At 45.3% G+C, this 12,410-nt stretch overlaps 1 protein-coding gene across 5 annotated transcripts; it reads right to left on the bottom strand.

Moving 5' to 3' along the window:
• Positions 1-137: 137 nt before the first annotated feature.
• On the bottom strand, positions 138-6,462 carry nup50 (nucleoporin 50). 5 transcript variants are annotated; one of them, XM_028394509.1, is made up of 8 exons: positions 6,442-6,462; positions 4,049-4,122; positions 3,888-3,971; positions 3,614-3,800; positions 2,581-3,216; positions 1,309-1,390; positions 1,099-1,217; positions 138-799 (listed from the first exon to the last, which is right to left on the bottom strand). In XM_028394509.1, the coding sequence occupies exons 2-8, from the start codon at positions 4,115-4,117 to the stop codon at positions 600-602; spliced, it is 1,377 nt and encodes a 458-aa protein (XP_028250310.1). In that variant the 5' UTR covers positions 4,118-4,122; positions 6,442-6,462; the 3' UTR covers positions 138-599. The 5 variants fall into 5 exon arrangements, with proteins under 5 accessions (XP_028250310.1, XP_028250284.1, XP_028250292.1 ...); XM_028394483.1 differs by lacking the exon at positions 6,442-6,462 and adding an exon at positions 5,352-5,534 and having other exon boundaries at positions 4,049-4,127; XM_028394491.1 differs by lacking the exon at positions 6,442-6,462 and adding an exon at positions 5,352-5,534.
• Positions 6,463-12,410: the final 5,948 nt, after the last annotated feature.

Below are 12,410 nucleotides of genomic sequence, written 5' to 3'. Positions count from 1 at the left end.
CTGTCTGCAGGCCTGTGATCAGCTGATGTGAAGCCTCAGCAGAGCTCAGTGGTTTAAACCCTGGATGTTTATGATCTGATCCACACACAGTGACCTGAGCCATGATGTGACTCTAACGGGAACAATAACTCACACCATTGTTTGTTTCCTTTTATTCCCCAATAAATGTCTTTACAAATGTTGTCAGACGACAGCATGCCTCGTGGCAAGGCTGAACCGCAGGCCACACAAAGGACACTTTGTTTACAGGATAGTGGAGACGTGGACTCGGGGTTCAGTCGGAGTACAAATCCTGCCCACACAATAAATAGATCCCAAACACACAGATGCTCTGAACGCTCGTTAAAACATCGACTGCATTTAATTTGTAAAACCAAATCGACCGGCTGTTTGGAGCGCCGCCCAAAGATTCACTCGTTCAGTCACTCAAATTTAAAAACTGATCCGTCAGCAGCGCGAGAATGTCGGAGAGCCCACCTGCTGTCAAACATTTCACAGTATGACCATTTATTGTGATGGAACAGCTGATTTAGTGTGTGTGAGAGGACGAAGGTGAAGTCTGGTAAAAGCTGGGGGTGAGGATAGGGATAGGGGGGTGTTCAGCCTTTCTTCTCCTCCAGGGTCTTGTGGAGCTCATCGGCATCCTCTGCAGTCTTGACCCGGATGAGCAGGGGGACAGGGCTGCTGGGGTTTTTGTCATCGATGGGTGGGTTCGGGACACAGACCACCATGACGTTGTTTTTCCCGACCTGAGAGCACGGCATGGACGGCTGCAGCATGATGTTCAGCAGGATGTTACCTTAGGGGATGAGAGGGCGCTTGTTAACCACACAGCCGCCATCATTAAACAGAAAGTGGATCAGAGGAGCTGCATGGATGAACCCTGAAGATCCAGCAGGTAAAGACTCATATCAACAAGGATCAACAGACTAATCAACATGCTAATCTGACTTCTCGGTACACCCACTTATACACAACTTTACTCACAACCTGTCATTCAGCAGCAGCTGTGTGTCAGTGCACCGTCTGACCAGCAGGTGGAGCTGTTTGATCACGGCTGCTGCTCTTTGTAATGAGTGTGTGCAGTTTCTTTGTTACCCAGGTTGGTGTCGGCCCGGATGATCATCTGAGTCTTCCCATCAGCCGCCTGCTTCAGGTGCAACGTGCCCACACCTTTCTCTTTGAATTCTGCCTCCTTCTTGTAGAACAGTTTACACCTGAAGGCAACGACAACAACATCACAGCTCATAACTAAGCAAGGTGGAGTTTCACTTCCCGCAGACCTCAGCCTCACAGTTTCAGACGTACTTCTTTGAGTAGAACGCGTCCTCCTCCTTCACCTCTTTGACTTCTGGTTTGGGGGGGTCCTCCGACTCTTCCTCTCCGTTCTCTGCAAACACACAAAAGTAGAAATATATACATGTGTACGCACACACACACACACGTGTACGCACGCACACACACACACGTGTACGCACGCACACACACACACACACACACACACACACGTGTACGCACGCGCACACACACACACACACGTGTACGCACGCACGCACACACGTGTACGCACGCACGCACACACGTGTACGCACGCACGCACACACGTGTACGCACGCACGCACACACGTGTACGCACGCACACACGTGTACGCACGCACACACGTGTACGCACGCACGCACACACACACACGTGTACGCACGCACACACACACACACGTGTACGCACGCACACACACACACACAGCGGGATGTAAATAGCATATTTCATTGGCAACAATAAAATAAAAACACGGACATCAGTAACGTTAGCTTAACCTAGCGTAGTCATAGAGTTCAGTCTATCCAACTAGCATGTAATGAGCAACGGTGGACAAAGCAACACACGTTCTCTGACTGTGTTTGTCTGTGCACACACATCGGGCCTCTGAGCGCAGACAGCAGTGCAGAGAGAAATGTCATGCTGCTGTGCAAATAACATAAATAACATGAGCCGTTTAGTTTAATAAAAGAACAAGGTGTAGACCTGTTGTATAGGAAATGTTTTCTTAAACAGCTTCTGTTTTGATCTGGTCCTATATAGAAATTAAAAAGAAATAAAATTGACTTGACCTGATATAATGATGAGGAAACACTGAACTGATTCTTCAATATGTTGAATGTTGGATAAATAGGCTATGTATTTTATGCTCATCTGGTATTTCCAGAGTTAAAATCGGGTTAAAAGTAGAAAAAACCTCAATGTAAACCGAACCGAAAACCGTGACCTCAGAACCGTGATACGAACCGAACCATGGATTGAGTGAACTGTTCCACCCCGGTCAAGTCAATTTTATTTCTTTTTAATTTCAGAACACACACAGGACATGATTTACTGATTAATCTGTGACAAATGAAAAAAATGACAGGGTTAACTCTAACTAACCTGTTCCGTTTCTCACAATTGAATATGATTACTGAAGATTCATTTTCACACAGCCTTCTAGAATTAATCTAAAAAGTTAAGAGTATATTTTCTGAGTGAATTAGAATTTTAAAATCGTTTTTTGTTATCGGTCCAGAAGAAGTCACATGTGTCCTGACCTGCGGGCTGAGCGTCCTCGGTTTTGGCTGTGCTGAAGGAAAGCGGAGCAGCAGCTCCCGGCGCTCCAAACAGGGACTTCTGACTGGAGGAGAAGGAGAAGCTGGGGGTTGTGGATTTGGACCCTAAGGAGCCCAGAACAGAGCTGTCCACCTTCTGACCGAAGTTGAAGGTGACACCGGCGGGGGTCGGAGCAGCAGCGGAGCTTTTCTCACTGGTGGAATCTTCTGACGTAGTTTTGCTGAAAGAGAACATAGCGGCGGCGGCTGGAGCCGCCGAGCTGCTGCTGGAGGAGGAAGACGGAGGAAGGGGGGTGGCTGTGGATGGCAGCATCCCTCCAGGCTTCTCCTCTGACCCTCCGTCAGCAGACCCGGCACCATACTGCCGCTCGATGCTCGCCAGGTGCCGCTCGTAATCCCTGAAGATGGGGTTGAGATCACACAGAGGGTTGTCGTTCACGTGCTTGGTGATCCAGTCCCGCACTGAGCAGTTGAGCGCTGTGAGCTGCCGGCTATACTCCTTGTTGCTGCTGCTGCAGGAGCCGGAGCTTTGACTGGAGCTGGGGGCGGAGCCATTGGTCTGCTGGGTGGTGATGTCAGCACTGGGTTTGGTGGGGGAGGGCCCGTTGAACGTCAGACCTGAAAGAATGAAGGTAGAAACATCACGGTGTTATTCCAGCAGGCTGCCAGCCCCTCCCCCACCCCGCAGCGACACATGAAAGAGCAACACACATACACACACACAAGAGAGAGACACACACACACACACCCCTGCTGATAGAGCTCCATGCACTCTGCCAAACTCAGAGCTCAACAATGAAGCAGATGTCCACGGCTCCTCTGAGCAGCACTGTGACTCAGTTCTCTCTACACGTCCACATGAATCAAGAGTTTTATTTATCCTGCACAGCTGTGAACGCTGCAACTTTGACTCCATGACACCTGAAAACAAAGGATCCGAGGCCTGACAGACAAACATCAGGTTTTACTTTAAGTTGGGTAGATTGGACTGAACCCTGAGCCGTGGCTCACTCACCAGGTGCAGCAGTGGAGAAACCTCCAAACGTGGAGGTGCTGTTGCTCCCATTGGTCAGAGCACCAAGGCCTTTAAATCCTCCTCCGTTCCCAAAACCGGAGAACGCTGTCTGAGTGGAGCCTCCGCTCGATGCCGCCATCGTCAGACTAAACCCTTTAAATCCTTTGAAGGCTCCGGGGCTCTCGCTCTGAAACAGGAGGACAAAAAAAACTGAAATGAGAGTTCAGCCCACCAGTGGTCAGACTGAGGGGAACATGGGTGTGTCTGTCTCCACCTCTGCTCCAGTGTTCCGGCGCTTGGCTTTCTTAATAGCTCGATTCTTCAACACATCTTCACTCGCGACCGAAAAGGTCCCGGCCTGATGGAGGACAGCACATGGTCAGAGTTACAGTCAGGACTTCACCTTCTCCAGTCAGACTGAGTTTAATGTCTCACCTCCTCCCCCTCCTCCTCCTGGTCCCAGTTTCTGTCCGTTAGCTCTTTATCTGCAATCCTCTTCGCCATCCCACCTGCTCTGCAACCAAAAACAGAACCGCCGTTAATCATCCGGCCTCCTCGGGCCTGTCAGCAGGCACGACATGGTCAGGATCCAGTTCTAACACTTAATATTCTCCTCTCTGGATGGATTCATCCTGTTATCATCCTGAATAATAATAATAACAGGATGTCATTGTAAACGTATGTTTATGAACATACAGATATAATGGAGAGTTGTGATGCACAGTAAACATCCTTTAAACAGTTAAAACGCTCAGTATGGTCATTTTATCAGAGAGTTAATAGCCCATTTTATCGTTATGATCATAGACTATTATTAATAGAATTATATAACTCTGACTTTGGATTAAAACCACATTGTTTTTAAAAATATCGTAAAAACGAACTGTTGCAGCCTTTATTCAATAAAGTAAATGACATTATCATTATGATCCTGAATATAATCCAATAAAGTTTATTGGATTGTATTCAGGATTTTAATCTCTAGCTACATGTTAAATAAAGCTCTGTTAAATCTTAGCAGCCAGTAGAAACCTGACAGAGACTCTGAGGTTTGAATCTGAGCGGCCTGTGAGCGTCCATCAGAGGCTGAACTGTGGTCTCCATAGAAACGTTACACACTCTGTGTACAACATGCAGCGCGCAGATGTTAGAGGGTCGCATCACTATTTTCAGAACCAGATGAGCCGATTCATTAGAAGATTAGCGATCAGTCAGTGGCACAGATTGATTACTCACACTAACGATTGTCAAGTAGCTCTGAACTTTCTGGAAAGACGCCGCAGCGGCACGTGAATCCGCTTCTTTAAACACACACGAGTTATTCTGATTCATGTTCATTTACATCCACACAAAACTAAAAAGGAGACTTTAGGTTAGTTAGCTTCTTCCTAGCTTAACTTAGTTAGCTCCTGCTTCCGGATACTCTCACTCAGCACTCAGACCCTCCACTCACTTAACTACTAGACTCGCGTATATTACCTGTTAACCAGGCGTACTGATGTATTTTAACAGACTAGACTTTTTAGACCTGCTAACGTGAGTGTTTCTGTATTTAACACCCGCGTTCAGTCTGTTAGCCGCTTAGCTAACAGCAGGTTAAAGCGGCATTTAGGCTAACAGGCCCTCGTGTTAGCAGTTAGCAGCTGCCGTAATATTAAATTCTGCTGGAGGCTATGTAACATTAGCTTCTCTCACTGACTGTTTGAATTAATCTAATTTACAAGTAAAGTTAACGTACGTTCCCTGGTAATGTAAATTCCAACCTGGGCTGATGTGCGATCCTTCGACAGCTCCCGGTACCGTACAGCGCCTCACTAACGTTAGCTACCCTTCTTCACAGGTAGGAACACCGCTCTGTGTTTTTGAACGAGATTCTCAAGCCGCCATTTTACATAGCGGCACATCCGCATGAGTTCGCGCGCCCCACCTTTTTGCACATGCGTAGCAAGCAGGGAAGCGATAACGATGGGAGTTGTAGTCCATAACGAATGTCACTGATTTTTAACCTTTAAAATACATTTATTAAAATGTAATTTAATGACGATTCAACACATTTGAATGATTTATTAGTAAAGACATCGGCCCACATACATCTGTTTGTGTTTATGTGAATTATTCAGTTTAGAATAGTATGCCTTTTATTGTCAATACACATGTACAATGAGACTAAAGCCATCCTCCATTACAGTGCAAAAAATATATAAAAAGCCATGTATAAAAGATATTAAAAAAATATTTACAATATAAATTTCTATTGGTTTTCTAGAAATACAAAAACAATAGGTGTTCACATTCACTCGGTGACACAAATAAAAGTTGTTCGGTTCTGAGTAAGAAGTAAGAAAGAAAGTAGCTCTTCCTTCTGCAGCTAATAATCATCACTGGTTTTTATAAAGATACAGCTGAGAAGGAAAACATGTGAGAACATAAATAAAACAGAGACGTTCACCTTCATACACTGTTGACAGGTACAAAACAAAAATAATGTTCAAGTCAAACAAACACGGCTTTCACTCTGTAGTACAGTGCACTTCCTGTTTTTATTTGGAAGGATGAACTGCTGTTGGACACCTTGACTGGTTTCTGTGAGCAGCCCTTAAACAGCAGGCTTATCAAACAGTGATGAGATTTAAATGAGCCTCAGCTGAGGAGTGCTCCTCATGCCTCCTCTGTGAGGTGACTGAGCTCTGCTTCCACCTCGCAGCTTTTCTGTGTGTGAAACAGAGTTTCCCCAACAGAGTCCAGTTCACACTGGGGAAATCAATCCGGCCAGAGCAGGATTCGGGCCGTATCTGGATATATCCAGATTATAAGTAAAGTTAACGTACGTTCTCTGGTAATGTAAATTCCAACCCGGGCTGATGTGAGATACTTCGACAGCTCCCGGTACCATACAGCGCCTCACTAACGCTGTATCTGGATATATCCAGATACAGCCCGATAGAGAGAACTGGGCGGCAGGATGCCCGCAGAGACGCAGGGATCAAGGGTAAAATGCTGCAGAGTTGGGCAGCAGATGGCTCATCTCCAAGCTTGCAGCCTGCCAAATAGGAACAGGTGCTGCAGAAAGAAGGAAGTGAGCTGTGGGCCGGCAGCAGGAGACCACTGACCAGTTTGCAAGGAGAAAATGGAGGAGCTTGGCAGTGGATAAAAGAGAGAGCCTGTATAATGTAGAAGGATGAGGCCAACTGGGCAGAAACCCTGTTAAATAAAACACAGAGCAGAGAAACTTTAAAGAGGCAGACACTCACTCACCTGCAGCTCATCAGAATCATGTTTCTGTTCACAGTTATGGTGCACCCCCGCTCATAGTCCTGCTTTAAACCTGCACTCGGCAGACTTCTCTGTTTAGATCCAGCTGGAGAACGTTAGCGTGCTGAGGTCAGAGCGACTCAGAGGAGGAAGTCCACCGCAGAACACATCACATCAGACACAGAGTAGGAGGAGGGCACGAGCCAATCAGCTGCTGCAGTCTGCTGTGATGCTCTGATGAGGTGCACACAGGCGGCGGCATGGAGCTGACGCATGGGTGGAGCCTACAGGTGCAGCAGCAGGTAGACTCAGGTCCACCCAGGCAGGAGGATCAAACAGCTTCCTGGTTTCTGCCAGTTCTTCAAACTCATGAGTGAGTATGTGCTAACAGCAGCTCTCTGTGTAATCAGGTCTCCTCCTTCATGTGGAGCTGCTCCTCCTTCTGTGCCTGCTGAATTACAGGGTTGATGAAGGTGTGGGCCCCTCAGTTCAGAATGGAGGCCCCTCCCAGCAGGTGGGAGGAGGAGGAGGAGAAGGAGGAGGAGGGGGAAGTCCTGTGAAGTCTGAAGCAGCCGGTGGCACACCAGGCCTGCCGGAGCTCTGTGGGCTGGTCTGTGAGGGACTAGGCTTCAGAGCTATGAACAGAATCAAAGGCAGCGTCTTTCCTCAGTCGAACATCAGCAATTAACACGAATGAGGCGAGAGGAGTGAGCACACAGTCAGAAACACCGAGGGCTGGAATGAATACGAAACACAGAAACATGGAATCATCTTTATTACAATCTCACCCTTACATTTCCCAGTGTGGGATAAATAAGTATATCTATTGATCTATTGATCTTTTTTCTTTTTCTCTTCAGTAGAACCCGTGGTTTTCTGAATGGACTGTTTCTGTTAATGATGTCGTTGCAGACCTGCCCTCAGATTTCTAATTAATTTAGTCAGATGAGATTATTTCATGTAATGGTGCATCTAATTGCCCATTCACACACAGATCTACATGTCAATTAGGCTTCAGCAAATGGAGCTGTAATTAGGTTGAATTAATTGACTGCCTGTGTGGACAGCAATTAGTGAAGTGACAAATTAAAAGGAGGCAGAGCGGATGTTTCTTAATGACTTTTGATGTCAAGATTTCATAAAAAATGTAACTTTTGAATGTTTCAGGGTAAAACGGTTGTTCTTCAAGTGGACGTCTGTGTAGAGGAAATCAGCTGAGTGCCCTCTAGTGGCCGAGGAAGGAACTGAAGTGAGTCAACCTCCAAGCTTCAGATTAAAAATGATTTTTAATCTTCTTTAAGCAAATTATCATAATAATCCTGGATGTTTTATCTGATTGGTTTATTAATTACATTAATTTGATTTATTACAGTAAAAGTGATAGAACAGCCTGCTGAGCTGCTCTGTCAGATATGAACCCTTTAAAGTTACTGTTTCAAATCTCCCTCTGGTGGCAGTGAGAGGAACTACACACACCTCCATGTGACCTGTGCATGTGTCACGTAATAATCCATTCACTCATATAACAGCCCAGCTCATTGGTTCAGCTCAGACAGAAACCGTCTGTCCACTTTTGAACCCGCCCACATAGTTGTCCTGGATGGCAGGTTATGGTGAGAGGTGGTGTTTGTTCTCGTCAGGTTTCTGGTTTCTGGTCTTGATTGCATCTTTGATGCGTCTTTGATGCCTTCTGATGTTTAGGAGTTGCTCCTCCCTGCTGCTCCTCACAGGCTGTGGAGCTGATGCTCCACCTGTGGTACCTGTGACGATGTTGTAAAGGGCCTGATTACAGACTGTTTAAATGTGAAGTGGGTCTGTGAACACTGAGGGGACAACATTCAGACTGAGATGACTGATTTTCTTTCTGTTGCCTCTGTATCCTTGTCAGTTCTTGGTGTCTCAGTCTGGACGGCCACACCTCGTCAGCCACTGCTGGATGTTCTGCACATAAAAGCCTCATCACTCAGTCAGTGTCGTCTCTGACTTCCAGCAGAGAGTCTGTTTGCTGCTCATTGGAGGGAAGCTGGTGTTTGTTTATTTTAGCCGGAGTGGAATAAAGAAGCTGAGAGTGAGAGAACTGGGTCAGAGTCTGAGCACAGCTTCAGCTGTCAGCAGGACACAAACTCACTCTGAATACAAACATCAGCCAGGTTTTACAACTTAGCCTGTCAGGAGGCTGGAGTCTCACACACTTCCACAATCCAATCTGCCAGGCATCAAGCCGTGAGCTCGGGTCGAACCAGGATTGGTTCGGACCAATCTCATCATCGGACACCACCACAATAAAAGCTCTGAGCTGTTCACTGTCCCAATGACCTGGCAGACTGCACCGAGTTGTTCCATGTAGACAGATGGTTGGTCTGGCCCGAGGTGGACGATGAGACCCAACTAATGTCCAGCTGACATCAAATCTGTCTGAGCTCCTGCATGGATCTGCAGGAAGTGAAGGTTTCCTGCATCTGACGCTTTGATCGCTCAGTTTTTTTCTCTGTTAGTAGTTTCAGTGTGTCCTCAACTCATCAGAGATGACATCATGAAGGGGATGCTCGGCTCATCCTGATTACGCATCAGTGAGGCTGAGAATAAGGGGAGACAGCTGGACCTCTGGTCTGCAGTAGTCCTCTGTTTTCAATCTTGTTTCCAGTTTTATTTTTTCTCATAAATTTATGATAAGGAAACAAATAGTTTTGTAAATTTTAACTTTTTTGTAATTCTAAAAAAAATTACAAGTTGTTTTCACTCTCTTTGTTCATGTATTTACAAAAAAATCTATATTATTTTTTAAAAATTGTGATTTTAAATATTTTATTACTACAAGTTTTTTTTTCTGGTGAGCTTTTGATTTGAAGTTCAGTGTAAGAAAGTTACAGTTTTATTTTTTATTGTTTGTTTATTGTTAAAAAAACATTTTCTGGGGGTTGTGTGTTTGTTGTGCAGCCTGCATGGAAGGTGTCATTTTAAAAACATGAAGAGTGAACATCTAAACATCAGAGATAAACAGCATGAGGGGGTTATGGGGCAGTGGGGGCCTTTGTATTCTTATTCTGTGGCTGTGTCCCTGCAGACAAATATAAAAAACTCAACACAGCAGCAGCAGCAGCAGCAGCCTCAGCAGCACCACCACCAGCAGCAGCATCAGCACCAGCACCAGCACCAGCAGCAGCAGCCTCAGCACCACCACCACCAGCAGTATATCTGGAGTGTGTGTGCGCTGGAAATGAGCTTACACACAGGTTGGATGGAGAGCAGTGCATAGAGGACTTGAAGACTTTCACCGCTGAGCCGTGAAATGAAAAGTAGCAGCTGATGTAGCAGCAGAGCTGTGGGTGGGGGAGGGGATGACGGAGCTGTTAACTTTACTGTTGGCTGAATTCAGGCCTGTTTGTGTGAGTCCACAAGCATGAGACGAGCTGAACACACAATGTCTGCTGCTGCTGTCCCTGTCCAAGGTGCTGATGTCTGTAGGTCGATACTGCTGTCTCTGTCCATGGTGCTGTCTCTGTCCATGGTGCTGTCACTGTCTCTGCTGAAGCCTGTATGTACTTTTTGTTCTAGCTTATAACATGCTACAGCCTGTCTTCTAACACACACACGCACGCACACACGCGTTTATATTTTGGACATTTTCTGGCCTAACTGAGGACAGGGATTCAAACACTCTGCCATCTCTGCTCTTCATCAACTCTCTGATCACATACTCCTGCATGTGGCCCCGTCCCCTTACTGCTCTTCTAAAGCTCATTAGTTCTCTCTCCTGTCCCTCCAGCACCTCAACCCCTGATTGGCTCATCTTTCTAACCCCCCCCCCCCCCCCCCCCTTGTGAGCAGCTTGGACCAATCAGCTTGGCAGGCATCCACAGAGTGTGAGGAGGAGGAGGTCAGACTGACAGGAATGGGGGAAAACAGGATTTCTGAGAACAAACTGCCACATTTAGCCTCTTTGTGTTTGAGCTGCAGGTAAAAAGCTGCTGCAGCGCCGCATGTTTCCAGAGGAGACAAATAGTTTAAAAACAAATCAAGAGATAATAATTCTGTCACTTCTGAAAACTATTATTTACATATATTAGCATACAGTACATGCAGCTCTCAACCAAACATGGTGGTACTGTAAACTTTGTATTTATTGTACCAGATGGTCAACAACTGCTGAAGCAAATCCCTGTATGTGCTTCATGATATAAAGCTGATCCTGATCATTTACTTAAATCAAAATATTATTATATGATTAATCTATACCCATTACAGTTTTTAATAAATAACAGTATTCATAAATAACTTTATATTGTAAAGGTCGTTTTAAGACCAAGAGCACTTTTTGTTTGGTGGCCAATATGTAGGAAAGTTATTTTGAACTATTTTTGATATCATGTAGTTAAAAATGAAGTCCGCACCTGCTCCTGTCTTATAACAAAGCAATGACTGTTTGTTTTATCCAATCAGGAAGCAGGACGTAGCCTCTGCACAAGGACCTCAATCCTGCATTGTTTCACATGGCCAGCAGGAGGCGACTGAACTTTCACTTCAACTCCCTCCAACACACCACAACCTTCATTTTGTGACTAATGGTCAGAGAACCGAATTAAGGCGGGGCTACCTTTTGATTGACAGGTGGCTAACATACATGCTCATCTCCAGCTCCTCCCTCCCATCCAAATATGGTCACTTCAAAAGAAGTAGAGAGAGTTGATCACAGACATGACATCTTTAACTTGAAAACAGTGACGTCACTGAAGTGTTTGTCCTGCCTCATATTATGCTTTGACAGACATGTTGTGAGTCCACCTGCTCTTCAGTGTGACGTGATGTGATCACACATACTGTTACAGTCACATCATGTTAGCAGTTCAACATCTGAATACATTTATAGTTTATAGGCAGCCATTTTTGTTGATGTAATATAAAAACGTGATGACAAAAACATCAACTTTTTTTTTACTTACTTTTTAGTGAAAAAATACCTTATGACACACCTTAAACATGATAATGATAATGATGATTATTATTATTGTGGAATGTTCCACTCCATGTGTCACTCTCTTGTACTGCATCTTAAATGTTATTTGTTTAATAGGTTCCATATAAAGCTTGGCTGACTAATATAAACTTCAGCTTGATGTAGCTTTATTGATTTTGTGTCATCTACATTGGAGAAAGCACAGAAAGATTAGACTAAACACATACGCAGTAGTAATTGTCGGCTGTGACGTGAATTTGGTTTGATCTACGTTTTGTTATGTAGGTTTTAACGGACTAAACAAAAGGATGCAGGCCTGTTTTACAGTGTAGCTGCACAAAACATGTATTTAACAAACACTTTGTTGTACGTGTGTCTCCGTGACTCCATCGTGTTTGTGTATTTGTGTTTTTTTGTCTGTGAAGACGTAGAAACGACTTTTATCAGAACAGTTCACTTCCCCCGCCTCACTGCGCATGCTCAGTCAGAGGGGTGGGGTGGGGGGGGGATCTGCTTTTTCTGCTCCATCCGGGAACTTCAGAATTACCATTGACAGCCGAAGCGCAACGTTTCCCCAGGCAAAGTGAAATC

Source organism: Parambassis ranga, chromosome 2 (assembly GCF_900634625.1).
Source record: "Parambassis ranga chromosome 2, fParRan2.1, whole genome shotgun sequence".
Lineage (NCBI taxonomy): Eukaryota > Metazoa > Chordata > Actinopteri > Ambassidae > Parambassis > Parambassis ranga.
The sequence above is the reverse complement of the archived record's forward strand: the minus strand, read 5'-3'. Positions and strand labels throughout refer to the sequence as shown.